Source organism: Rhinopithecus bieti, unplaced genomic scaffold, assembly GCF_001698545.2.
Source record: "Rhinopithecus bieti isolate Rb0 unplaced genomic scaffold, ASM169854v2 scaffold_12155, whole genome shotgun sequence".
NCBI lineage: Eukaryota > Metazoa > Chordata > Mammalia > Primates > Cercopithecidae > Rhinopithecus > Rhinopithecus bieti.
Window position 1 is genome coordinate 3,737,986 of NW_016807423.1, and position 26,616 is coordinate 3,764,601.

Here is a 26,616-nt window from a genome sequence, read left to right on the forward strand (position 1 = left end):
AAAAAAATTAGCCAGGCGTGGTGGTGGGTGCCTGTAGTCCCAGCTACTTGGGAGACTGAGGCAGGAGAATGGTGTGAACCCGGGAGGTGGAGCTTGCAGTGAGCCAAGATCACACCACTGCACTCCAGCCTGGGTGACAGAGCGAGACTCCATCTCAAAAAAACAAATGAGTGAACAAACAAAAAACAACCCAGCTTTATTGGGATATATAATTCACACACCGTACAACTCACCCATTTAAAGTGTACAAATCAGTGGTTTTTAGTATATTCACATATATGTGCAACCAGTCAAGTTTAGATGATTTTTATCACCTCAAAAAGAAATCCTGTACCTTTTACACTCATCCTTTTATTTCCCCAACTTCCTTCTAGTCCTAAGAAACCACTAATCTACTTTCTACCTCTATAGATTTGCCTAGTATGGAAATTTCATATAAATGAAGTACGACTACCATATGTTGTCTTTTGTGACTGGCTTCTTTCACTTAGCATGGTATTTTCAATGTTCATTTACAATACAGCATGCATTAGTATTTCATTCACCGCCCCCCACTCTTTTTTTCTGAGACTGGATCTCACTCCATCGCCTAGGCTGGAGTACAGTGGCATGATCACAGCTCACTGCAGCCTTGACCTCCCAGGCTCAGGTGATCCACTCACCTGAGCTTCCCGAGTAGCTGGGACTACAGGCATGCACCACCACTCCTGGCAAATTTTTGTATTTTTTGTAGAGACAGGGTTTTGCCATGTTGCTCAGGCTGGTCTTGACCTCCTGGGCTTAAGCGATCTGCCTGCCTCAGCCTCTTAAAATGCTGGGGTTACAGGAACAAGCCATCATGCCCAGGCTTCATTCCCTTTTAATGGCTGAATAATATTCCACTGTATGGATATACCATATACCATTTATCCATTCATCAGATGATGAACATTTGAGTTGTTTCTACTTTTTGGCTATTATGAATAATATTGCTATAAACATCCATGTACATATTTTTGTGTGCACATACATTCTCATTTCTCTTGGGCATATATGCCTACGAGTGGAATTTCTGGGTCTTCTGAGAACTCTATGTGTAGAGTTTCCACATGTTTAAGGAACTGCCAGACTGGTTTCCAAAGAAGCTGCACAATTTTACATTCCCACCAACAATGTATGATGGTTCCATTTTCTTCCTTGCCAACACTTGTTATGTTTTTCATTGTAGCCATCTTAGTATGTATGAAGTAGTATCTCACAGTGGTTTTGATTTGCATTTCCTGATGACTCCTCATGTTGAATATCTTTTTCATGTGCTTATTGGCCATTTCTTTTTCTTTTTTGGAGAAAGGTCTATTCAGATCCTTTGTCCATTAAAAGATACTGGGTTATCTGCCACTTTACTATTGAGTTATAAGACTTCTTTATATTAATATATTCTAGATACAAGTCTCTTACAGGATATGTGACTTGCAAATGTTTTCTTCTATTCTGTGGTTTTCACTTTCCTGATAGTGTCCTTTGATGCACAAAAGTTTTCAATTTTGATGAATTCTAACTTACGTATTTTTGATTTTGTTACCTGTACCTTTGCTGTTATATCTAAAAATCCACTGCCAAATCTGAGGTAATTATGATTTACTTCTATGCTTTCTTTAAGGGCTTTATAATTTTGGTTCTAATATTTAGGTCTTTGACCCACTTTGAGTTAATTTTTGTATGTGGTGGTGTTTGGGTAGGAGTCCAAATTCATTCTTTTGCATGTAGCTATCCAGTTGTCCCCGCACCATTTGTTGAAGACTATTCTTTCCCCGTTAAATGGCCTTGGCACCTCTGTTGAAAATCAGTTGACCACAGACACATGGGTTTAGTTCTGCACTCTCAATTCTGTTCCATTGATCTCATATGTTTGTATCTAAAAAAAGATACAAAAAATTAGCCAGGCGTGGTGGCGGGCACCTGTAGTCCCAGCTACTGGGGAGGCTGAGGCAGGAGAATAGAGTGAACCCGGGAGGCAAAGCTTGCAGTGAGCCGAGATCGCGCCACTGCACTCCAGCCTGGATGACAGAGTGAGACTCTGTCTCAAAAAAAAAAAAAAGTTTGCCAAAAAAAAAATTTGTATACTTTAATGTTTGTTTCCCATATAAGTCTGAAGATCCAGCGAGGTAGAGGCCATGTCTATATATTGTTTCTTTTTTCTTTTCTTTTTTTTTTTTTGAGACAGAGTCTTGTTCTATGGCCCAGGCTGGAGTGCAGTGGCGCTATCTTGGCTCAATGCAAGCTCCACCTCCTGGGTTCATGCCATTCTCCTGCCTCAGCCTCCCAAGTAGCTGGGACTACAGGTGCCCGCCACCTCGCCCAACTAATTTTTTGCATTTTTAGTAGAGGCGGGGTTTCACCGTATTAGCCAGGTTGGTCTCCATCTTCTGACCTCGTGATCCGCCCGCCTCGGCCTCCCAAAGTGCTGGGATTACAGGCATGAGCCCCCGCGCCCAACCAATTTCTGTCTCTTGGGTTTAACTACGCCCCTCACCCCAAGATTGACCAGCAGTAAAAGGTAGACATTGAATGGAGCTTATTAGAATATTTATTTTTTTCTGAATGACAGGCCAGGAGTGGGAGTAGCTGAACAGGGCATGTTAGTGGTATGAGTGCTGGCTTAAGCAGAGGAGCTGGAGTGGGGGTTTGTGTTGGGGAAGGAGTGGGATGGGAAGCACACCTGTGGGGCAGCTGAACTAGAAGGAAGGATGCCCAGGATAGCTATGAGACACCTACAAAGCATGAGGACCCAGTTCCCCTAAGCCCACCCCATCCCCAGATCCCTTTTTTTCTCCCTTAAGTTAAAAAAATTCATTGAGGCAGCTTAAGTCAGAGGCTGTAAGGGTCAGACCGGTCACAGGTTAGACAGCAGAGTTTGCTCCGGCCAGCAGAGCCAGGTTCTGGCTGGATGGCAGCTCAGGCCTCCTCAGCTGTGGCATCAATGCCCGCGTAAGTGAAGTTCTCAAACAGCGACATGTTCACATAGGCCTGGGGGCAGAGCAAGCTTTAGTCGGGGCCAGGAATGGGGATGAATCTGGCTGCAAGCTCTTTGACTTCCATGTGGTTGGGGCATTTGAACTGACGCTGATTTGTTCTGGAGACTCAAGATGGCCCCATGGCCAAGAGTGGCCTTTACCAGCCCAGGGCAGTGAAGGCATCAGGCCACAGCTGGGGCCTCAGGTGAGAGGCCCTCAATGCCATTGTTAGAGGACGGTTTTTACATGCACTCTTTCAGTGAATTCTTGGCTTATACATTCATTCATTAAGTAACTTATCTGTTCAAAAGCCATTTTAGATGACTCACCCATTTATATGGTTATTTGATCATTCCCTCATTCTTAAGATGGTTAATCATTCATTTACTTGAAGAACTCTTCATATTTACTAATTTTGATATATTTTTCATTATATTTATTTGATAATTCACTTATTCACATGGTTAGTAGATTCAGTTATTGAATTACATGTTTATACGATCATTGTATCATCTATCCACTAATTCCATCCATTCATTCATTCATGCAGTTACTGTATCTCTCATTCACCCATCCATCCATTTGGTTAGTGACCATTCATGCACTCTGCTCTGGCTCTGGCAGGTGGGGAGAGGTGTCCCAGATGAGAATGGGCTGATGGCCTCAGCAGAGGACAGGCAAGCAGTCTGGGACTTGGGACTCAAGGGAGGGATTTGCTGCTGGGGCTAAGCAGTGGCCTTGAAAGAGTTTTGGAAGGGCCTGGTGTCTAACCCAGTGAGGGCTGGAAAGGCAGGCTGCATCCTGGGGCCCAGCCTAGCGTGGTGACAGCCCCTAGTGAGGGAGTTTGGGCAGGTAGTGTGGTTGGGACAGGGTCATGACACCTCTGAGAGGGCACTCTGGAGCACTCTGTGAGCCCACCCCGCCACCTCAGCCCCAGTCTCCTCACCTTCCTGGCTTCCAGCATGCGGCCTAGCTGCAGCGCAATCTGGGCAAAGGGGGGTCGCTCATAGGGACGGTCCCGCCAGCACTGACGCATCAGCTCGTACCTGCGAGGGGGCATTGCTGAGATGAGGAGTCAGGCCAGCTGGGGTGATGGGGTCACAGGGATCAAAGCTGAGGTCACTTATCACAGAAACAGGGTCATGGAGCTCAAGGATGGGGTGACTCACACTTCATCGTCACAGTTTCGAGGCTGCTCCATGCGGTAGCCCTGGGGCAGCTTTTCGTAGAGCTCGGCACAGGTCATCCCACAGTAGGGTGTACCTCCTGCAGGAGGGGACAAAGTGCTCTTGGTCCAGCGCTCCAGTGGGGTAAGGTGGGGCACTCTGGGCAATGGGGGTTAGGAACTCACCGAGGCTCACTATCTCCCATAGAAGGACCCCAAAGGACCAGCTGAAATAAGAAGGATGCACTTAGTTACCTTCTAGGCCCTGGCCCCTAGCAGTTTAGTTTCTACCTACCCAAGATGTGCAGTACCTCCCAGCCCCCTGTATGTGTCTACACATACTTACAAGTATCTGGCCTTGGCCAGCTGTTGTCTCTGCTCCAGTGAAGCTCCTTCATACTGCCCCCATCCCTGGGCTCAACACCATTAGAGCTAATTTTTTTTTCTTGAAACAGGGTCTCACTCTGTCACCCAGGCTGGAGTGCAGTGGCTTACTGCAGCCTCAACCTCCCAGGAACAGGTGGTCCTCCTGCCTCAGTCTCCCTTGTAGCTGGTATATGCCACCATGCTCAGCTAATGTTTTGTTTGTTTATTTGTTTATTTATTTATTTATGAGACAGAGTCTTGCTCTGTCGCCCAGGTTGGAGTGCAGTGGCGAGATCTCAGCTCACTGCAAGCTCTGCCTCCCGGGTTCACACCATTCTCCTGCCTCAGCCTCCCCAGTAGCTGGGAATACAGGCGCCCGCCACCACGCCTGGCTAATTTCTTTTTGTATTTTTAGTAGAGATGGGGTTTCACTGTGTTAACCAGGATGGTCTCAATCTCCTGACTTCGTGATCCGCCCGCCTTGGCCTCCCAAAGTGCTGGGATTACAGATGTGAGCCACCACGCCCGGCGATGTTTTGTATTTTTAGTAAAGACAGGGTCTTGCCATCTTGCCTAGGCTGGTCTCAAACTCCAGGTCTCCAGTGATTTGCCTGCCTGGCCTCCCATAGTGCTGGGATTACACACGCGGGCCACCACAGCCAGCCGAGCTAACATTTTTATTGAGCACTTACTGTGGTCCAGGCACTGGTCATTTAACAGATATGTTAATTCATTTAACCCTCACACCAACCCTATGATACAGGTTCTATTATTCTTGCCATTTTACAGATGAAGACACTAAGGCACTGAGAGGTTAGCTAGATTGCCCAAGGCCATACAGCTAGTTAGTGGCAGAGCAAGTGTTCAAACCCAGGCAGTCTGACTCCAAAGCTCTTGCTCTTGACTGCATCTCACTTTGTAGCAGCTTCTGTGTAGTGTGCATCAGGCCTGAGACCAGGGGAGAGAGTTCAAGGAGGTGGAGGGAATCTAGGGAGTGTTGAGGCAGAAGTAGGAAGTAGGCATGTAGTGGTCAGAGGGGTGATCAGTGTGGTAAGCAGTGAGCCGTGCAGGCAAGGCCAAAGGGCTTGGGGCAAGGGGTAGGTTCAGACCAAGATGGACATCCCTGAAGAGACAGGAGGAGTATGCCAAGAGGGCTGTCTGCAGGGGAGGGGGCACAGAGAGGGAGTCTTGGGGGTCATGCTCTGGTAAGATCCTCAGGTGGGCATGACATTGCCCTTCAGGGAGGAAGATGACAGCAATTCCTGAGTGGCCTCTCCATCTACCTCAGGAAGCATCCACCAGCATTCCCAAACCTTTCCAAGGCATCCCCCTGTCACTTACACAAACATAATCTGAAACTACCTTTACCCCAGTCCTATCCCTGAAACACCTTCCGAGATTCCTTCCAGCTAGCCCCACCTTGGCTGGGTACTTTATACCAAAAACACACCCGTGTCACACCTGGAACACAGCCCAGGTCATGCCTTAGACCACCCATGACATTTCTGTGATGTGTCTAGGTCAGGTCTGTGTTATTCTTGGGGCCAAGCCCTCCTGTGCCCTCCCATCCTACACTCACACATCACTCTTGGTGGTATAGACACTGTAGTTCAGGGACTCAATGGCCATCCAACGCACAGGGAGACGCCCCTAGGAGAGAATGGGTTTAAGGGGCTGAGTGTGGAGGAAGGGCCTGTTTGAGGCCCCTGTTGGGCAGGGCCAGGCACAAGCCCGAAGGGTGAGGGTTGAATGAGACTCACCATCGTCTTCTTCACATAAACCTCCTCTCCTCGAGAAAGGCCGAAGTCTGCAATCTTGGAGGCCAGGTTCTCTCCGACCAGCACATTCCGGGCAGCCAGGTCCCTGTGGATGAACTGTAGGCAGGGTCAGAAGTCAGGAGAGACTGGGGATGAGGGAGCCCAGGACAGTCAGGCCAGTAAGGAGTCAGTCTTTGTGGGTACCCTGGTTGCCTTCAGTACCCCATACTCTTTCTCCTCCCCGCCTGGCTGAAATCTCGTCAGCTGACTCATGTCTGAGAAAGATCAGTGTTGGCTCTCACCCGCTCCTTCCTGGGCCATGGCCAAGTTCAGGCTGGATCCCTTTTCCTGAGACAGTGGTGGCCATACTGCACCTTCTCCTCTTTCTATGCTTCTCCCCCTCCCTCTTCCCACCCCCTAGGTTCCAGTTTCTCTCCCTTAGAGAAACTTTCTTCTCCCCAGCTTCCCCAGAGACCTCTCTCCACCCGCCCCTCCCTCTGCTCTGGCCCTTTCCCCTGCCCCTCTGCTTTCAAACATACTCAAAACTTTACTATCTTTAAAATGCTGGCCAGGTGACACGGCTCATGCCTGTAATCCCAGCACTTTGGGAGGCTGAGGCGGGTGGATCACTTGAGGTCGCGAGTTCAAGACCAGCCTGACCAGCATGGTGAAACCCCGTCTCTACTAAAAATAAGAAAATTAGCTGAGTGTGGTGGTACATGCCTGTAATTCCAGCTACTCAGGAGACTGAGGCAGGAGAATTGCTTCAACCCAGGAGGCAGAGGTTGTAGTGAGCCAAAATCGTGCCACTGCACTCCAGCCTGGGCAAAAAAATGAGACTTAGTCTCAAAAAAAAAAAAAAAAAGAATAAAATGCCTTCCCTCAGTCTTACATTCCCCTGGACAGTCACCCCCTGTCCTTTCATTCAGGCCTGAGCTGACTTGGGCTCAGATCTCTGCCCTTCCCTCTCTCCGGCAGATCGCACCAGGTCCATTGCCATTAGGCACCACCTGTGGGGTGACAGCTCACACGCACATGCTGTCTCCAGCCTGGGCCTCTCTCCTGAGTTCCAGGCTAGCATCTAGACCTGCTCACTCAACACCTGCACCCTCCATACTGGAAGTCCCCACCTCCTCCAGACCTGCCCCTTGGCCCTGCCTCCTTGCTCTGCTTGCACCCACACACCCACTTGGGCCAGGAACCTCAATCCCCATATCCAATCAGGGCTGGCTGACTTCTTCCCCTGACATCGGCCCAGTGGCTTCCCACTCTGGCCTCCACCCACCCCCACTCACACACACCTGCTTCTCACTCAGGTACTGCATGCCATTGGCCGCATCACTGGCAAAACGCAGCAGCTGCCGGGAGCTGAGGGTAGAGGCTGTCCCATGCTCTCGAGCAAAAGCTGGGTCAGTCTCTAGGACCCGGCTTTTCCGCAGAAAATCTAGCAGGTTCCCGTAGGGGGCATATTCGATAGCGATATACAAGTAACCTGAGAGGCAAAGAGAGACCGTGGTGGTTTAGACACAGGAAACCTAGGGTGGGAGCAGGCACCCGATGGTAACAGACAGGGATGAGGGAGGATCAAGGGTGATGCACAGGTCGCCAGCAGCCCCTGGCAAGCTACTCATGTGGTGGAGGTGATGGCTGAGGATGGGGGTTTGGAAGAAGGGGTAGGTGATGAGCTGGGGGCTCACCTCGGTTCTTACAGGCCCCTAGGAGGTTGATGATGTTGGGGTGATGCCCCAATTTGCACAGAACTTCCAGTTCTCCCGCAAAGTCACGATGGTCATTTTCGGAGGCATACTCTGTAAAGAATCCAGTATTACTTTTGCCAGAAATAACTCTGGAGAAAGGGCTGGCAAGGGCTGGGGTCAATTGCTGGAGGAAGCCAGGTGGGGCCTGGGATTTGTGGGATAAAGGAGAGCATTGGGGCTGGGCCAGGGGTCGCCCCAGTGGACCTTTCAGCATCTTGATGGCTGCATTCATCTTCAGCCCATCCTTCTTGATCATGGCCCGGATGACCTGGCCGAAGTTCCCCTCCCCGATGAGGTCCTCAAAGGTGATGTCCTCCCACTCCAGCACTGGGTAGCTCAGGGGCTCAGGCTGTGGTTTTGGCCGCCGGGTCAGTGTCAAAGTCCCTGAGCTGAACTGCAGGATGGTCTCCTCGCCCTTCACAGGATGAGACAAGAGGGTAGACAGTCCACACGAGAGTTAAAGGGGGCAGAAGGAGGCACAGACAGGCACACGAGGAGGTTTCAGTGTCAGACAAGTGGGCAGAGACCCAGACAGAGGGCACCCTGGTGGTCAGCCAGGGACAGACAGGCAGACAGAGGACATAACTGAGACAGAATCTTAGGTAACAGAGCCACGGGTAGGCTGCTGGGTGGGCAGATGTCCAAGGAGAGAAATGCAGAGGCTGCAGCGGGGGGATCAGGTGTGCAGGACTCCAGAAGGCAGAACCAGGGCTTGTGGGTAAAGTTGCTAGAAGCCACAATGTGGGTCAATGGAAGGAGGATATTTCTAACATTTAAAACAGAAAAGGATTGGAATGAGCTTCCTATGACTGTGCTAATCCCACAACCAGGTTTTTTTTTTTTCTTTTGGAGGGGTCACCAGGGAAGCTCTGGAGAAGATTCCAGCCTTAGGGAGTAGGCCAGGGTATATTCCCTGAGCACCTACTACATGCTCAGCCCTGAGTTGCTGGGAGCCAGTAGAGGGGTTTTCTTCTCCACGGTAGCAGAGGCAGAGATTACCCTGTCCACACACTTGGCTTCTCTCCATAGCTCTAAAACCAGGCCAGGACCTGCAAATAGCAAGACCATAACAAAGAGGAATGTCCAATTCCCTAACTGTGTAGGAGGAGGCCATCTGGGCGGGGCTGATGGCAGGAAAAGGAAATAAGTGAACAGGACCAAAGAAGCTGCCAATATGAGAACTTAACCCTTAACAAGGGTTAAGATAGACCTTCTGGTGGGGCTTCCTAAGTGCACTGAAGCCCAGCTTGATGGGCAAGGGCTGAGGACCTGCGGCACAGGGATTTGCATGAAGCACTGGTGCTGATGGCACATACCAAATGCACGTGATGTTCTTGGTGCATGCATGTATAGCCAGTATCACACGGCAGGCCTGAAGGTGCACATAGGCATAGGGACGGACGGCATCTGGGACCACGTGCATTACACATGGTGGCACTCCAGGGGATGCACATGTGCACTCATACATGGGGCGCACGCATTTGTGCACACACATTTCCTATCCATATGCAGGCACTTGTACCAGGGATATATCCTTTTGTTTGTTTTGAGACAGGGTCTCAGTCTGTTGCCTAGGCGGAAGCACAATGGCATGATCTCAGCTCATTGCAGCCTCGAGCTTTTGAGCACAAGCGATCCTCCCACCTCAGCCTCCCGAGTAGGGGAGCCCACAGGTGCACACCTCCACGCTCATCTAATGTTCATATTTTCTTTTATTGTAGAGATGGGGTTTTGCCATGTTGCCCAGGCTAGGGGGATATATCTTGATACATACTATGACACCATGTCTGTTAAAGACTGCTTTCCCACCTCCTACCGTCAACATCTGTACCCACTACCCTCCCCCACCACAGCAGTGAGGGCTTTCTGTGCACTGACCTCAGAGGAAGAGCCAACACAGCTTGGAACAAAGAAGCCAATTGAATCTCTGAACGGATTTTTTTTTTTTGGAAATGGAGTCTCACTCACTCTGTCGCCCAGGCTGGAGAGCAGTGGCATGATCTCGGCTCACTGCAACTTCTGCTATCTGGGTTCCAGCGATTCTCCTGCCTCAGCCTCCCTAGTAGCTGGGATTACAGGCGCCTGCCACTGTGCCTGGCTAATTTTTGTTGTTTTAGTAGAGATGGGATTTCACCAATTGGGCAGGCTGGTCTTGAACTCCTGACCTCGTGATCCACCCGCCTCGGCCTCCCAAAGTGCTGGGATTACAGGCGTGAGCCACCGTGCCCAGTCTCTGAATGGCTTTTTTAAAGGCATAGCAGGGACACTAGCTTTTCTATCACAAGGGTCAGCCCTGGAGAGAGAAGAGGGTTTTCTTTCTTTTTTTATTTTTTATTTGAAATGCCAAAGCTTAGCTCTAAATATTAAGAGTCCAGGTCTGGAAGGCCAAGGACAGAGTTCAGATCCTAAGTGACGACTATGAGGAAGCCCTCAGAGGAGACAGGACCTGCGGATGGGTGGCTAGAAGGAGGAATGACAGGATGAAGGGATGGTGGGTCTGCTCCCACGCCCCACCTCTAAGCAGGGGCCTGAGGGATGGAAGGATGTGGGCCACAGGAGGACAGAAAACTCAGGCAGGATTACAGGGAAGCCAGGAGGAGTGGAGGTTTGTGCTTCCTCTTTCAAGGAGCAATGGGTGAGGTTGCAGGCCAGCACAATTCTAGAGTGGTAGAAACAGTTGTCTAAGTGGGAAGGGGTTGTGACAGTGGGTCTGAGGGCCACAGAATATGCCTCCCTCCATAAGGTATAAGGAAGCCCCTACAGTTCTTTAGTTCTTTTCTTTTCTTTTTTTATATTTTTGAGACAGGGTTTTGCTCTATTGCCCAGTCTGGAGTGCAGTAGCAACATCTCGGCTCACTGCAACCTCCACCTCCTGGGTTCAAGCAATTCTCCTGCCTCAGCCTCCTGAGTAGCTGGGATTACAGGCGTGTGCCACCACGCCTGGCTAATTTTTGTATTTTTAGTAGAGACGGGTTTTCACCATGTTGGTCAGGCTGGTCTTGAACTCCTGACTTCAGGTGATCTGCCCGCCTCAGCCTCCTAAGATGCTGGGATTACAGGCGTGAGCCGCTGCGCCCGGCCCCTTTCTTAAGTCTCCGAAAGGAGGCCCTGGGATTTGCAAGAATGGAGGTTAGGATGAGGAGATCACAGCATGACTGGCCTACTGGCAGGTGACCACAGTAGAGCTAAGGACATCAGCCAAAGATGTGTGCAGACAGAGGCTGGCTCTCAAGTCCAGGAAGGCCTGCAAGGACAGGCCAGCATGAACCCCAAGTGTCCTTCCATTTGATCACTTTGCTATTTAGGCCTAGATAACCGCTAGGGAGAAGGAAAAGAGGAGAGAGGAAAATCTCCAATTGACAGAGCCCAAACCTGGAGTGTCCCTCATGAAATATGGTCATCACGGAATTCTTTTGAATTGGGAATATTAAATATTTCACCACTAATATAAATGGGCTCGTGAGCTGAGTTCAGTTTTAGAGAAATAAAGAAAATTATATTTTGTACCCTTTAACATTGCTGAGTATAATCTTATACCTGCAACACAAACACACGCACACACACACAAGGTGTACAAGGTCTTGTGTGTACTCAGATAGAAACGCACACACAGGCTGCGAGCATGCACCCGGGGGCGGGGCGGGTCACTGACCGAGCCTGACTGGTAGGTGAAGGTGCGTCTTCGATGCAGGCAGCTTCTGCGGATGCACACCAGGGTTAAAAGGGCCGCCAGGATGGTGAGGCAGGTGGCAGACACAGAGCCCACCACTGCCAGGATCAGCTGCTGATCCAGGCCCTCTTCTGCTGCCCGGCTCTCTTGGACTGGGCCCTCAGCCTGCAGCCCTGGACACAGTGAGAGGGGCAGATTGTGGGGACACCGGGGTCAGGGAACCCAGAGGCCACCATGGGGTTACACAAAGGGAGAGGTGACAGATCCTAGTGCCAGGACTGTCAGGAAACCACTTGGGCCACATGAAGGAAGGGATGAGGAGTGTCAGAGGGGCGACATGATTTTCCCAGCCCTAGGACAGTGGATCATGAGAAGGGAAGGCTGAGTCCCCCGGACCGGGGCTGAGTCTTTCTTGGGAAGGGCCTGGGATGCCCTAGTTCCACAGCAGGGGGTGATGTGGAGGGAGAGCACGCTGAGCTCTCCCTGCTCAGAGCCCAGGGGTCCTGTGGGCCTTCCCCTCTCACCGTTGCCCAGGGTGGACTCTTCTACTGTGTTGCTCCAGTCCCCGAGCCCCTGAATGCTGGCCCGCACGCGGAAGAGGTAGCGCGTGCTGGCGTTGAGGCCACGGACGATGGTGCTTGTCTCCTCAGGCCTGTCCACGTCTATCCACAGTGGGTCTCCTGCACCCCCAGCCACCTGCACCTCCACAACGTACTTGGATATCGGCCCAGGCAGAGCCTCCGGGTGCTGCCATGTCAGCTGGATCTCAGAGTCTGAGAGAGCCTGGGCGTGGAGGTGTCGGGGGGCTGGAGGCCCTGGGGAGATGGGGGCGGGAAGGCAAGGCTCAGACGGGACTGGGCTATGTAGCTGTGGCACTGGACACATCTGCTCTAGCTGTGCCCCTGCTCTGTGGGTCCATGCACAGGAGCCACCCTGCCAACTTCCTCCTCCCCACCAGCCTGAATTCCTCTCCATTCCCCCAGGCCACCTTCACCCTCAAGCTTCTGCTTCTCCTTGTACTACTTGTATCCCAAGTCCTCTCCACATCCGCCCATGCCCCCTGCTCCCCAAGTCTCTTGCCCTCCCATGACCCTGGTTCTTGCCATGAACCCTGACCTCCCCATGATCTCCCCACGCTCTCCCCACATGCTTCTGGTGATCTGTGTTCTCCTGGTATCGGGGATCTTCCCCAAGTCCCATGTCCCCGCTGGGGTCACGTCTGCCTAATACCCTAGGCATGTCCCGTGTCCTCTACATGTCCATTAATCTATAGCCTCCTGTGTCCCCTAGGTCTCATATGTCCCTGCGTCCCACGTCCTCCCCCAACTCCCAGCTATCCCTGTGCCCTGGGCATACCACTGGGGGGCAGAAGCACGTGTGCAGGGGGCGAGGCTGGGCCCAGGAGGGTGCAGTGGTAGAGCTGCACATCCAGCTGGTAGTGAGTGCCAGGCATAAGTCCCGTCAGGAGGGCAGTGCGGGCCTGGGGGGATGAGACGTTCTCCCGCCGCTCCTGCCCCCGTGTCCCGTCCCACAGGCGCAGCAGGAAACCGTCGCCCACCAGTGGCCCGGGCACCAAGGGCAAGGACCAGCTCACTCGCAGCCGGTCAGGGCCTTCCACATGCCAGCCCTCCAGCCACGGCTGCAACAAAGGCTCTGGGGCCAAAGGTCAGGGGTCAGAACTGTCCAGTAGGTACTTGGGGCTGGACAGGACAGTGATCCCCAGTGAACAAGGAAGAACAACCTCCAATGGGAAAGGCAGGGGTCCCTGGGGTGGACAGGACAGTAACTGCTGGGGGGACAGGAAGGGATGACTCTTGGCCTCTCACCAGGACAGTCTGTGGTCATGAGGGTGGGAGGCCCCCAGGCCCCCTCTCCTCCTTCCCCTGGCCGGCTCAGCTGCACACGAACACTGTATCCTGTCTTTGGCCTCAGGTTCATTAACGTCACGTTCTCACTGGGGTCCACTGGGGGTGGGGTGTACAGCACACATCATTCAGCCCCCACCTCTTCTAGAAGCTGCCATGCTCCCTTCAGCCCCCTCGCACCATTTGCCCTCCCTCTCCTGCTCACCGTATCCCTTCACTATTACCCAACACCCCTGTCCTGCCCCAGCTCTCTCCCTACTCACCCACAATGGTCGACCAGTCCATGGTACTGTCCTGGGGCCGGTAGTGCAGGCGGACAGAGGAGATGGGTCCATCCCCAGAGAACGAGACCAGCGGGGAGACCACAAGCTGGCGGCTCTGCTTGGTCAGGAGCCGAGGTGCAGCCAGGGGCACGGGGGGCACTGCCAGGAGACTCAGGGTAAGGCATGGGCACACAGCCTATCCAGTCCACTTCTGTGTCTTTGTTTCAAGCTGGGGACCCTCTGGGCTTGAGGGACACCAAGTTCAACAGATGACCATAGTGGCCAGGGCCCAGGGAGGACAGAGTTCGGGCCCCTGGGTAGCTTGGGGCACAAGGATTAAGCAATAAAAGCATGAGGGTGTCCCAAGAGATAGTAGATGAGGAAGTGACATGGCCAGACATGGTTTGGGGGTGCACTCTTCCCATGCAGTGTAGGGGTAGACAGAAGGGGCTGAAACCCAGGGTAGGGAGACAACCTGGGCATCATCCTGCTCTCTGCCCCTGCCTTCATTCATCACTCTCTTAATTTAAAAAAATGGCACTGGCACTGAAGCACCCGCTCCCCACCACATGCTTCATAGCGTGACCTCTAATTCTCACAGCCACCTTTCCGTCAGGGCTCATTGGCCTGCATTATGAAAACACTGAGACTCAGAGACACCGAATAACTTGCCTAAGGACACACAACTAGGAGGAGATACAGCCATGTGTTCAACTAGGTCTGTCTGCACAGGCCGCCTCAGATCTATCCATTCTACTCCAAAACAGCCTTCATGTTCCTGTCCCACTTCCTCACCCCATGATCGCTGTTCCTATTCTGGCCTCAACTTTTTCTCTCTAGATTATTGCATTAGTGCTTTTAACAAGTTCCCTTGACTCTTACAAATGTTTATGAGATTGGCTTTTTGAGAGGAAAGGAAGGAAGGAAAGAGGGAGGGAGCAAGGGAGGAAAAGGATGCAGCACTGTAAGCTGAGGGAGTGTCAGGCAGCAATAAGCATGTCAGGAGGCGGTGCTGATTTGGGGGGAGATGAAGGTCCATTTTGGGTGCGGAGAAGCCCTTGGTGCCTTTGGCTCATGCAGGGGATTAGATGTCCAGGAAGTGGCTGGATATAAAATGGGCCTCTGAATCATACAGCAGCTACTTTCCACACTAACTTCAAAACCAGACTTCTAGAGAAGATGCCCCACTTCATGGAGGCCCCACTAAATGATCTGGCGTCAGAAGAGGGTCCCGGCTGCAGATCATATGTGAGAGCTGCTAGAGAACAATCAAAATCTAGGGACTAGGTGACATTTTAAATAATAAGAACAATAATTATCAACATATATTGAGCACACACTCTGTATTGGGCACTGTGCTAAATGCTTAAATGCATCATCTAATTTAATCTTCCTAACAACCCCATCAAGTGCTAACTATCCCCACTTCACAGAGAGAGAAACAGAGTAAGAGAGGTTAAGTACTTTGCTTAAGGTGATGGGGCAAGGAATTTGTGGAGAGAGGATTCAAGCCCAGGTTGTCTGGCTCCTAAGCCTGGGCAGAGTGAGAAGAGAAAGGCGGAAGGTGGGGCATGATGGCAGAGAGGGATGCACAGTCACAGGATGGGGAGATGGCGAGGACCTGGGAGGCAGAGTGTGGCAATGAGAAAGCAGAAGGCGAGAGAGGGGGCTTACATGGGGTAACAGGAGGCAGGAGGAGAGGGACAGCAGGGTCGGGGGTGGCCGGGGTGCGAACGGTTAAGGCTTAAGGTGCTGGAGAAGCTGGAGAAGGTGAAGGGACTGGGGGGGGGGGGGTGCTCTGGTCTGAGTAATCTTGGGCACTGGGAAGTCCCTCCTTATTTACCTGGCAGATTCCTAGGCATGCACCACTTCTAGGAAGCCAAGCTGGTCACCCTCTGAGCTCCACAGCCCCATGTACTCCCCCTGGGCTAGCACTGAGTGTCTGTGGGGTGACTCAGAGATGGGGGGCAGCATCCCTGAGCAGAGTTAAAGGTACACATGTGTGTGTGTGGTGGTTGGTGGGGGACAGCATGGCTGGGCAGGAGGAAGGGCGGGGCTGGAGAGTGTCCCCAGTTTCTGGGGCACAGGATGTCCTTTCCAGATGGGTCTAAGCTGTACTCCAGCCTTGACACTGCCCAGTCCGGACCTCTGGTTGACCACAACCCCTTTTTGCCTGGCGCTAGGCTATGACCTTAGATGTCCTTGTCCTTCCTGCTAGGACCTCCAGCCTGAGCAGCATCAGCTAGAGCCTACTGTGGTCACCGTCCATCCCCTGTGGACCTAGGACATCACTGACCTTTCACATTGACCTTGAAGCGCCGGCTGTCTTGGCCGCCAGATGTGGACACACGGCACTCCCAGAACCCACTGTCCGCAAGAACCAAGCGTGGCACCTCGAACTCAGCTGTGGTCTTATCTGGCTCCACAATGGCCTTGGTGGACTAAAAGAGATGGGGGAGGGGACAGGTCACAGGGAATGAGCACCCCTGTGGCAGGCACCCAGGTGTCCATCTGGACTGATGGCAGGACAGAGGCCCAGTGGCAGCCCCTCACCAATCAGCCTGACCTCATCTGAGCAGTGGTCAGGCCAATGGGTGGGCCCTATAGAAAGTTCTGAGGGACTAGGGGTTTAGGGATCAGCTGTGAAGCAGGCGGCTTGTGGGACTGGTGGGTTGGGTGACTGGGGCTGACCAGGAGCACAGTGCCATCTGGCTTGCGTAGCTCTATGCTGCCCCGCACTGGGAAGGGGTTCCCTGCAGCTGCACAGTTGATCCGGGGCATCGTCTCTAAGTTGAACTCCAGTTCTGAGGCCATGTTGAGGATTTGGGGGATCCGGTCTGGGGAGAGAGGACACTCATCCTGGAGCTTCCACAGGGGCAGACACGTGACCACCAAAGCGCCCCTCATCCATGTTCTGTTTCTCAGTGGAAGCACCGCCATCTACCCAGTCCCTCCAGCCTGAAAAACCAGCAAAGGCCTGCATGACTCCTCCAGCGTCCCAGCCCCACATCCCATCAGCGGCAAAGTCTACTTCCTAACTACCTCCCCACTTCCTGATACCCTCTAATACCCGCCAGCAGGCCCCTCACCATCCTCCCGGCCAGCACACTAGCTCAGGCCTCATCATTTCTGGTCTCCAGGTACAGACTCCGCCAGGGTCTCCTACTCCCGCTCCCCGGCCAACAGCTAGGGGTCCTTTCTCCAACACAGATCTGACCCCTTTGTTCCTCTTTAACAATTCCCTCTTGCCCCATCATATGAAGTGCAAACTCTTTGGCCTTCATTCAAAGGCCCCACGATTTGACCTCTTCTGACCATTTCCCCAATCCCCCACTCCACTGTCCCGGCACCCAAGCCTGAGTCCCCAATCCCTGGGTCCCCTACTCCACTGTCCCGGCACCCAAGCCTGAGTCCCGAGTCCCTGGGTCTTTGCTCTTGTTCTTTTCTCAGGTATCTCTCTCTTGTCTTTCATATCCAATCTCAGATCACACCTGCTTCCAGACCCTTCCCTGACCTGCTCAGTCTGCCCAGGGGCATCCTCTGGGCTCCCACATTCTCTGGGCTGCTGCCCTTTCTGGTATGGCTGGCTGGCAGTGAGCTCCCTGCTGGACTGACTCCCTACCAGACTGACTCCCTGCCAGAGCTCCCTGCCCACCAGACTCTAAGCTCCCTGAGGGCAGGACTTGGACCCTTGCAGGGAAAGGAGGGACCAGTCTCTTCCACCAGGGAGAAGTGTTTGGTAAAAGCCGACTTATCTTGGGGGAGTCTCAAAGGTAATAGTGCTTATACCTGACTTCTCACAGTGCACTCCATGCCACCCAGAGGGGCAGACACAGCCACTGAACCGGTCACAAGTGCCACCGTTCTGACATTGGCACTGGAGTCGGCAATCAGCCCCAAAATGACCAGGGGTACAGGCTGGGAATAGAGGAGGTATGATTAGAGGGGCACGGGACAGGGGGCAATTAGGGCACAGATGAGGGCACAGATGGGGCACAGGTTATACAACAGGCTGAGGGTAGAAGGACTGGTCAAGTGAGCAGGGGGGCTTGCTGTGTAAGTCAGAGGCAGAGTGAAGGGTCCAGGTCAAGCTTGTGGCCAGCTGTCTTGGTCAGGGACCATGAGGGTGGGTTAAGCATACCTTCCTGGCACTGGCTTCCCCTCCAGCCAGATCCACAAGAGCAGCCATAGGGGTCTGGGAGGCAGAAGGTGAGGCCCCGGCAGCCTGATATGCCTGGGCACTGCTCCTGGCAGCTCTGCCCGAAACGGCCCTCTCTGCAGGCTAGAAAAAGAGTGTGTGGGGCGTATGGGCCTTTATGGGTCCCTGGGCCCAGGACCTGCCTGTTGCCCTCACCCTCCAAGCTCCACCCACATGGTTCTAGGGTCTCCTCCCAATAAGGGATCCTCTCCTGCCTGGGTCCTAGCGCCCCTCCTCCTTACCCTGTTCGCAGCGGGTGCCAGTGAAGCCAGGGGGGCATACACATTCACCGTCATGGTCGTGGCAGACACCTCCATGTAGGCAGCCTGGGCACTCTTTGGTACAGCCTGGCCCCCAGCGCCCAGCCCCGCAACCTGGAGGAAGGTGTCTTCAGCAGCAGACCCCCACCCACCTGACCACTGCTGCTGAGGACTGGAGATCCAGGGGCTTCAGGGGACCCACAGGAGGTACCCATAGGGCTCTCAGCCTCCCACCCTACCCACAACCTCTGGCCTCTGCCTCTGACCCCGCACGATGAGCCGAAAGAAGGCACTGCCCAGGGGGCTGGCTTCCAGGTAAGTGGCACTGTAGATGCCGCTTGATGGTGGCTGCACATTTGGGAGCTGCAGCAGGAACCGCCCATCCTGGGCTTCATGCCAGTCCAGAGTGTAGCAGTAGGATCCTGGGGGAGCATGAATGGGTCAGGGGCCTCAGCACTCCATGAGGGTTGTGTTACCTCTCTCTGTCCGCCTCTGTTCAGGTCACACCAGTGGGCCCCATGCATGATGAGACCTGGGGCCAGCACCATGAGAGCCGACGCCCATGCCACAAAGCTCAGAAGCGCCCTCTTCTTCATGCTCCATCAACCACCCAGTAAATCACCAAGTCCTGCTCAGTCCACCTCCTCCTCATCCCCTAACCCAGTCCGCTTCTCCCCACACCCACTGCCACTGCCCTGGTCCTAGCCTCCAGGGCCTCGCAAGCAGGCTCCTCTGCCTCTAGTGTCACCCCTTCTTGTCCCTCCTCCACCCAGCAGCCAGGGTGATTTTTTACAACAGACGCCTCTTTAACTCCTCCGCTGAAACTCTCCTGGTTCTACAGTGACCTCAGGACAAAAATTCAGCTCCTTAGACATCATTTTCACCAGTTTGGCCATGGCCAAGCCATCCAGCCCCATTCCTCTTCACACACTTCTTGACTCCGAACATTTCTGAATTCCCGAATGGATTGTTTATCTTCCAGAAACACCCTGTGTTTCAGATCCCCTGGTCTTCTCAGTCCCTCCTCCTGGAATGCCCTTCCTTGCCTTTCTGCCTTCTTTGTCTTCCCATTTCTCCTCTGAGCACAATTCAAGTGCCACTTACTCTGGGGTCTCTCCCGTGAGCCTGTCCCTCTTAGAAGAGTGCCCCAGTCCCAGCCCCACCCGTTTCTTGCCTCTTTGCTCAAGGCTGAACAGACAGCCTAGAGACCCAGGTCTGCCTGTGCCTCTTCACATCTCCTGTCAGTTCAGGGAGTCCAGAGCTCAGGAGGCAGCCCCCATGGCCAGAGGAAAGGGTCTTTCTCAGGAGCCCAGGGATTCAAGAGTCACCCAAGGGGTTGTGAACCTGAGGACTGAGGCAGGAATCTTGGGGCCACATAGGAAAACAGTTTCCTCCTATGGGGTGACCAAAGGGTCAGGATGGAGGACAGGCCTGGGACTGAGATCCCAGGGATCTACCCAGGCCTCAGCATCAGGCTGTCTTGGGTATCAAGGATCTGGGCTGGACAGATCTTTGGGAGAGGCTAGCCTCTGCCCTGCCTGTGTTGGGCATGATGTTACCAGTTCTTTTCTTCCTCAGGGGGACTGCTGCTGTCTGCCAGGTGGACTATGTGACAGCACCTGCTAACTCCCAGGGGAGAGTCAAAGATGAGGGTTTAATATCATGCTCATTTGGGGCTAAGAGGGAAGGGGCAGCTGACCACAGGCTCCTGGCCCTGTGTGTACAGTAGGAGGGCAGCTCAGAACTACAGATAAGATAGGTGCAGGTGCATCCCATGGGACCTAGTCCACCACAGAGGAGGGGCCCTCGAGGTCGGGTGTGTCAGGGACCAAAGCTGAGGGTTCCACGGGCGATAAAGTGTTGAGCCCTCAAACGATGGGTCTACCTACCCCACCAGTTCAAATGCCCCTCTCACCGTTGCTCTTCCAGATCACATCTGTCTGCTTCTCCTTGTGCACACGTGCAGAAAGTACAGCGGTGTCGCCTTTGTTCACAGTGTGTGTGACCTTGTCTGGAAGCAGGTGGGCTGTGGGATGGAAGGTAGGTCAGCGGCCTGGTTTCCCCCGCGCCATCCCCTCGCCTGCCAGACTCACCTCCAGGGCTGTTGTGCACGTAGATGACGCGTGTGCGCCGTGTCCCGGCGCCGCCCACGCAGGAGAAGACACCCACAAGGTCCGAGGGCTTTGAGAAGCCGCGAAGCGTGACCTGGTGCGAACCGTTGCGCGCCAGGCGCAGGGGCTGCCCGGGCGGGGTGCGCACGATGCGGTCGTCCTTCTCCAGCAGCAGGGGCTGGCCCCAGGCGTCGGAGCCCCTCCCAGCCCCGGCCTCCCCAGACACGCAGGTCAGGAAGAAGCGCTGGGGGTCCGTGAGCCGCAGGTTGGCCAGCAGCGTCAGGTCCACCGCCGCTCCTGGGGCCAGGACACCAGTGACCCTATTGTAGTCCCAGCCAACCCTAGTGCCCCAGAACCCCCAGCCTCAGTCCTCTGGTCTTACTGAACCACTGTCCACTCAGAAGAGGGCCTCCAACCTTCACCCTTCTTCCTTCTCCTGCCCGGTTCTTCAGACCCCACAGGCACCTCAGTTTAATCAGGCATGCCCATCCCCCTCTGCTTTCCCCTTCCATGCGCACTGGCCTCTTTCCCTCAAGTCTCTTCATTCTAAAAGAACAAAAAACCACGAATCCTCCTCTGGCCGCGTCCCCTCCCTTCTCCTGCCAGATGGCTTCCCTTTCGCCCCAGCTTTCGGAAAGAATGATCTATGCTCCCTGTCACCGTTTCCTCACTTTATTTTCTATCAGTCCTGTTTCCCCACTCGTCTCTAAAACAGCCCTGCAAAGGTCGCTATGAGCCACTTCTCCCTGCCCCCACCACGAGAGTGCAGGCCAGGAGAGCCAGCCAGAACAGAAGTGTCCCATGGGTCCCCCTCTCTGTCACTATGGAGATCTAGAAATGTCTGCTGGGCTGGGATTTGAGATGGGAGAGACTGAGTCTTGCAGCCAGAAGGTTGTGGCGCAGAAATGGAGCTAGGGCTGGGTGCGGTGGCTCACGCCTGGAATCCCAGCACTTAAGGAGGCAGAGGCGGGAGGATCCCTTGAGCACAGGAGTTTGAGATCAGCCTGGGCGACATAGCAAGACCCCATTCTCCAGAAAAGAAAACAAAAGAAATGGAGCTAAGCTTGGGGCAGGGCGCAGAGCCAAGGAGGGCAGCCCCAGGGCAGGCCTGGAGCCCAGCAGACTCAGACAGGAGGTGGGTCTTGGCCTTTGCCTTCCAAAGAGCTCACGCCCTACTTGGAGGAACAGGCATGGACATAGCTGCCAAATGTAGGGCGCCGTGCTTTTGAGCACAGAGAAGGGGCCCCTGATCCAGCCTGGGGGAGCGCAGGGAGATGAAGAGATGTTTCCTGGGAAGTAAAATTGGAGCAGGACACATTGGTGTGAGGACAATGGGGAGGGAGAGAAGTCAGGGGCAGGGAGAGGGCATCCTAGACAGAGGGAACAGCCTGGGCAAAGGCCTGCAGTGGCAATATTATGGCAGTTGAAGGTTTGTGTTACTGGAGTACAAAATGTGAGACTGAGGCAGGAGAGACCAGGTGGAGTCAGAGTCCAGGTTGGACGGTGGAGAGCCTGCAAGCCTGCCTCAGCTCCAGGACCCAGCACCCCTCCACCAGCCCCTCCTTCTCTGTCTCTGCTAGCTGACTGTCAAGCAGTTAATTAGTTTAAAGGCCACCTAGGTTATCAGTGTTTGAAAGGCTACCATGAGCAAATGAAGCTGGCATTTACTGACCGCCCAGCACATACCAAACCCCCATTTTCCACTGGATCCTCACAACCAGTGAAGTGGATATTCTTTCATTTATAGAGGAGGATCATGGTAATTATTCTATTGGCTTCTTTGAGCAAGCTCGCCCACTCCCCTAGTTTTAACCATCACCTCTGAGTCAATAACTTGGGAACCGTCTTTCAGCTTGGACCTGCATTTCCATCAGCTTTTCCCAAACCTGCTCCTCTCCAGTGCTCCCTGACTCACTGGTCAGCACCTGCCACCTGAGACACAAACTATGGAGTCATCTCTACTCCCATTGTCATGAGAATGAATGTTTATTGGCTGCCAGTTATGCACCAGGCACTTTACTGATGTTGTCTCATTTTACCATCCCAACTATCCTGGGAGGTGGATGTTATTATCCCTGTTTTATAGCCAGGAAAGGGAGGCTCAGAGAAGTTAAGTAACTTGCCCAAGGTCATACAATTAGTAAGCGGCAGGGCCAGGTTGTCTGATTCTAAAGTCCACACCTCTGAGCACTGTGCTGGCTGCCCCCTCAGTCACAGAATTCTGCACATTGTTTCCTGAATGCTTCTTCATCCCACATCCCCAGCCTGCCTTTGTTCAGCCCTCCTTACTCACCTGGACCATCCCAACAGCCACAGCCCCTCCTTCTGCAACTCATCCTCCACAGTGATCTAACACCAAATCTGACCTTGTGACTTTCTTGCCTATGACCTCCCATGGCTCCCTGTTGCCCTCAGGATAATGTCCATGCTCCTGAGCCCCCCATGCTGCTCCCACACTGTCCCTCCTGTTGTATTCCTAACAAGCGCCTTCTCTCCTATGCACCTCCATGCCTATGAGACTTGCATTTTTTATGTTCTGGCTGCCTGGAATGAAGACCACCCCTCTTAGTGAAATCTTCCCTGACTCCCTTTTTGTCTCTACCCGAGGCAGTGTAAGCTGACTCCTCCTCAGTGCTCCTCTAGAGCTCCTGTGTCTGTCCCTGTTTAGCCCTCTCCCCCTGTTCTGTGTTCTGCACCAGACCATGAACCACTCAAAGGCAGCCTCTGTGTGCTAATCCTCTGACCAGCAGACTGAAGGAATCAGCTGCTACTTATTCAGAAATCCTTAGCAAGCGCAGGGCACTATGCCAACTGCTCTGCATCATTTTCTCATTTAAACCCCATAACAACCATAGGACGCTGGCATCATTTAATCTCATTGTACAGAGTTGGGGGTTGCCAGCCTCTCAACTAATGGCCCAGCACTTAGCACAACTCCTGGAATATTGTTGGTGTGCAATAAATGTTTGTCCAGTGAATAATTGAATGAATCCAACACAATGATCCTAGAAACACCCCCTGAAAATGGCCCCCCACAGATCCTCAGATCCAACACAGTCAGCAGCTACTCCTCACTCCTCCCCTGATCTCAGGTTGCAGTGATTTCTGGCACTTGCCTGGGTTTTCCTGGCCTTGATCTCACTTTCTAGTGGATCAAAATGATGGCAGTGATGATAGAGTTTGTTTTCCAAAGTTTTTATTGTGGTGAAATACATATAATATACATTTTACTATCTTTTTTTTTTAGATGAGTCTCGCTTTATCACCCAGGCTGGAGTGCAATGGCACCATCTCGGCTTACTGCAACCTCCGCGTCCCAGATTCAAGCAATTCTCCTCCCTCAGCCTCCTGAGTAGCTGGGATTACAGGCACCTGCTACCACACCCGGTTAATTTTTGTATTTTTAGTAGAGATGGGGTTTCACCATGTTTGCCAGGCTGGTCTCAATCTCCTGACCCTGTGATCCGCCTGTTAGGCCTCCCAAAGTGCTGGGATTACAGGCATGAGCTACCACTCCTGGCAAATTTTACCATCTTAACCATTTGTAAGCAGCATATAACCCAATGTGATTAAATACATTCCTAATGTTGTCCCACCATCACCACCATCCATCCTTTTTTTTTTTGAAAAAGAAAAAAAGTTTAAACAAAATGGAGATGGGGTTTCACTATGTTGACCAGTCTGATCTTGAACTCCTGGCCTCAAGTGATCCTCCCATCTCGGCCACCTGAAGTGCTGGGATTACAGGTATGAGCCACCACACCCGGCCCCATCTTTATAACTCTTTTAATCTTGTAAAACCGAGTAAAATCTTGTAAAACTCTGTACCCTTTAAACAAAACTCCCCATTTCTTCCTCCCTGCCGCCCATGGCAACCACCATCCTACTTTCTGTCTCTACAATAAAATAGGGTTTCTTGGGTGGAAATCAGGGCCTCAGGGCCTAGAAATGGGGTGAGGGACTCAGGGGAGACTTACCCACATAAGAAGCCAAGAAGAGGATGGAGAGCAAGAAAGGGGGCACCCGCCAGACCATACTCCAGAGGCCGACCCAGGCCAGCCAGAATGAGCTGGGCCTGGGGTCAGATGCTGTGGGCCTGACTGCTCGGCCTGTGCTGGTCAGTGTGGGTCGGTGCTGGGGAGGAAGAGGAAATGAGATGGCTTGGGTGGGAGGGGTGGCAGGGGAGGGGGTGGAGGACTTATTCTGCCTTTGAGCCTCTAGGCCCCCAGTCTGGCCCCCATAAGGCTGGGGATGGGTGTGGCCTGGAAGGAGTCACTTGAGGTGGGGGGAAGGTTATGGTAAGGGCAGACCTGGGGACAGCTGGACTGATTTTTCCCAACCCCTGCCTCCCTCCAACCCTCAGTCTTGCTGGCACAAAGGAGGCAGGAGGCAGGAAAGGGAGGAAGCCAGTGGCTTCCGCCTATTGAGGAAGGGGGTGGGGTAGGGGACAGCGTTCTGGGGTCTCCCCTCCCCCTAGCGCAAACACACAATACGGCCCACGCGAGTCCTCATGTATGTGCCCCAGGACACAGGTGGTTACCTGGGTTTGCTAGAGAGCAGTTCACGTAGGAAACACAAAGGACCTTTGTGGGCCTGAGAACACGTACACTCAAAGGAACACAGGGCTCAGGCAACAAAGAGCCTTCGAGTCTACCTTGTGTACCTCTCTCATTTTACAAATGGGAAAACTGAGGCTTGCTGTGCTCGAGGGCACCCTGACGCTGTGACAGGGCTGGGAATTGAACTTCTGACTTAGTCCTTGCTTTCTTGGTGTCAGTCGCTTCACAAGGACACACATTAAGCAGACTCAGGGGAACACACAGGGCGTGTCGGTTGCCTAGATAGTCCTCAGCTTAAGCTGCTAATGAAAGCTTCAGCTTATTGTCTGCCAGGTGTCATTCATTTTGCAGCAAACCCATGTCTATCCCTGGGCACTGGGGCAGCAGAAGTCTGCCCAGGGAGGTGCACTCACTCTTGACGGCTGACAAAACCTGGGAGCAGTCCCACTGCCTTGGCAAAGTCTCTAAAGCCCCATGGATCTTGCCTCTGCTTCCCTCCCAGACTCACCTCTCCCTGCCCTGGCACCCGTTGCTCCACCTCTTGCCACCACTGGCAGTTCCCGGAACAGAACAAGACCTGTAGGTACGGAATGCCCACGAAGAGGCCCTTCCAGGGAGCAGAGGGAGCAACCGTCGGATGGGCAGCCTCGCTGGTTGAATCGATGACCCCTCTGACCCGGAATGGAATGATTGGGATGGATGAGACCTGGTGACTTAGGTCTGGAAGTACAAACCTTAGGTGACTTAGGCCTGGGACATCTTCTCAGAGTCTGTTTTCGGTGAAGGCTTCATTCTCCTCTGGGTGCACCAGGCTCACGTCCACTTTCCTCAGGAGGCTGGGTCCCTGCAGCTTCGTTGAGCTAATTTAGCCCCAGTGTTCTTCTGAAGCTCCCTGAAAAGTCCCAGGAGAGGTTTTGACTCCTGGAGTAGCATGGGAAAGGATCAGGAAAGACCTCCCCACCAATGTGTGGCCCACAGAGACTCCCATTCCTGGGCCTCAGGCTGGGAAGAGCTTTCTCTGGACAAGGCTTTGGGTGGGATGGGAGTAGGAGCAGGGGGAGAGTGGTGGATGCCTTAGACTTCAGCTCATCCTGGTGCCAGACCTTTGAATCTGGAAAGAAAAAGGAGCTGGAAAGTGCTGGGACTGTTTGTGTGACAGGATTCACTTTTGTGAAACAAAAGGAACTTTTCCTCCGGTTCTTGGAAGACCTGGGGGGCCTGATGTCATTTTGCAAATGTATGGAGAGCACTTAGGCAGCATTCATTCTTCTTGGAAGTGACACAGATACTGGCACAGGTATTTGCTTTGAATGGAAACGTTTGAGACTGCACGATCCTGGCACATGTAAAGACTCCGAGCCCATCTGCCCTCCCCACTCTCAACTGGGAAACAAAAACTGGTAATAATGATCTGTACATAAATAAAATGTTAATGGAGTTTGTACACAAGAATTTGTATTATAAAACAATACCCTACAAGTGTAAAAGTATTTTTACATGTGTTGAGATTATGCTGCAAGTAATTTAAATAGCATCAATTTACAAACAATATGTCCCAAGTGAAATATTACTGCACAAACAAATTTTGAGTGGGTTGTGTATACATCTGCTGTTGCAGATGTATAAGAAGACTTAAGCCATAATGCACATCT

The 26,616-nt window shown here is 52.9% G+C and overlaps 1 protein-coding gene and 1 long non-coding RNA gene across 4 annotated transcripts in view; one reads left to right on the forward strand and one right to left on the reverse strand.

Annotated features, from left to right (window-relative positions):
• Positions 1–16,130, forward strand: part of LOC108535703 (uncharacterized) — a 36,909-nt gene extending 20,779 nt beyond the window's left edge. Inside the window, exon 3 of the long non-coding RNA XR_001887300.1 lies at positions 16,055–16,130. This is a non-coding gene — a long non-coding RNA (uncharacterized LOC108535703). The remainder of the gene's footprint in view (positions 1–16,054) is intronic.
• Positions 2,547–25,468, reverse strand: TIE1 (tyrosine kinase with immunoglobulin like and EGF like domains 1). Of its 3 annotated transcripts, XM_017881929.1 has the most exons (23): positions 24,383–25,468; positions 20,388–20,702; positions 20,210–20,320; positions 18,561–18,716; positions 18,277–18,408; positions 17,978–18,118; positions 17,626–17,754; positions 16,528–16,673; positions 16,133–16,277; positions 13,837–13,995; positions 13,535–13,672; positions 13,065–13,361; positions 12,233–12,523; positions 11,691–11,881; positions 8,243–8,453; positions 7,979–8,089; positions 7,583–7,773; positions 6,285–6,398; positions 6,104–6,174; positions 4,345–4,385; positions 4,163–4,259; positions 3,940–4,039; positions 2,547–3,006 (listed from the first exon to the last, which is right to left on the reverse strand). In XM_017881929.1, exons 1-23 carry the CDS (start codon positions 24,438–24,440, stop codon positions 2,935–2,937), a joined length of 3,417 nt encoding a protein of 1,138 aa, XP_017737418.1. In that variant the 5' UTR covers positions 24,441–25,468; the 3' UTR covers positions 2,547–2,934. The 3 variants fall into 3 exon arrangements, 2 of the variants coding, with proteins under 2 accessions (XP_017737418.1, XP_017737419.1); XR_001887299.1 differs by lacking the exon at positions 6,104–6,174 and having other exon boundaries at positions 2,549–3,006; XM_017881930.1 differs by lacking the exon at positions 13,065–13,361 and having other exon boundaries at positions 2,549–3,006.
• Between the last annotated feature and the right edge of the window lie 1,148 nt (positions 25,469–26,616).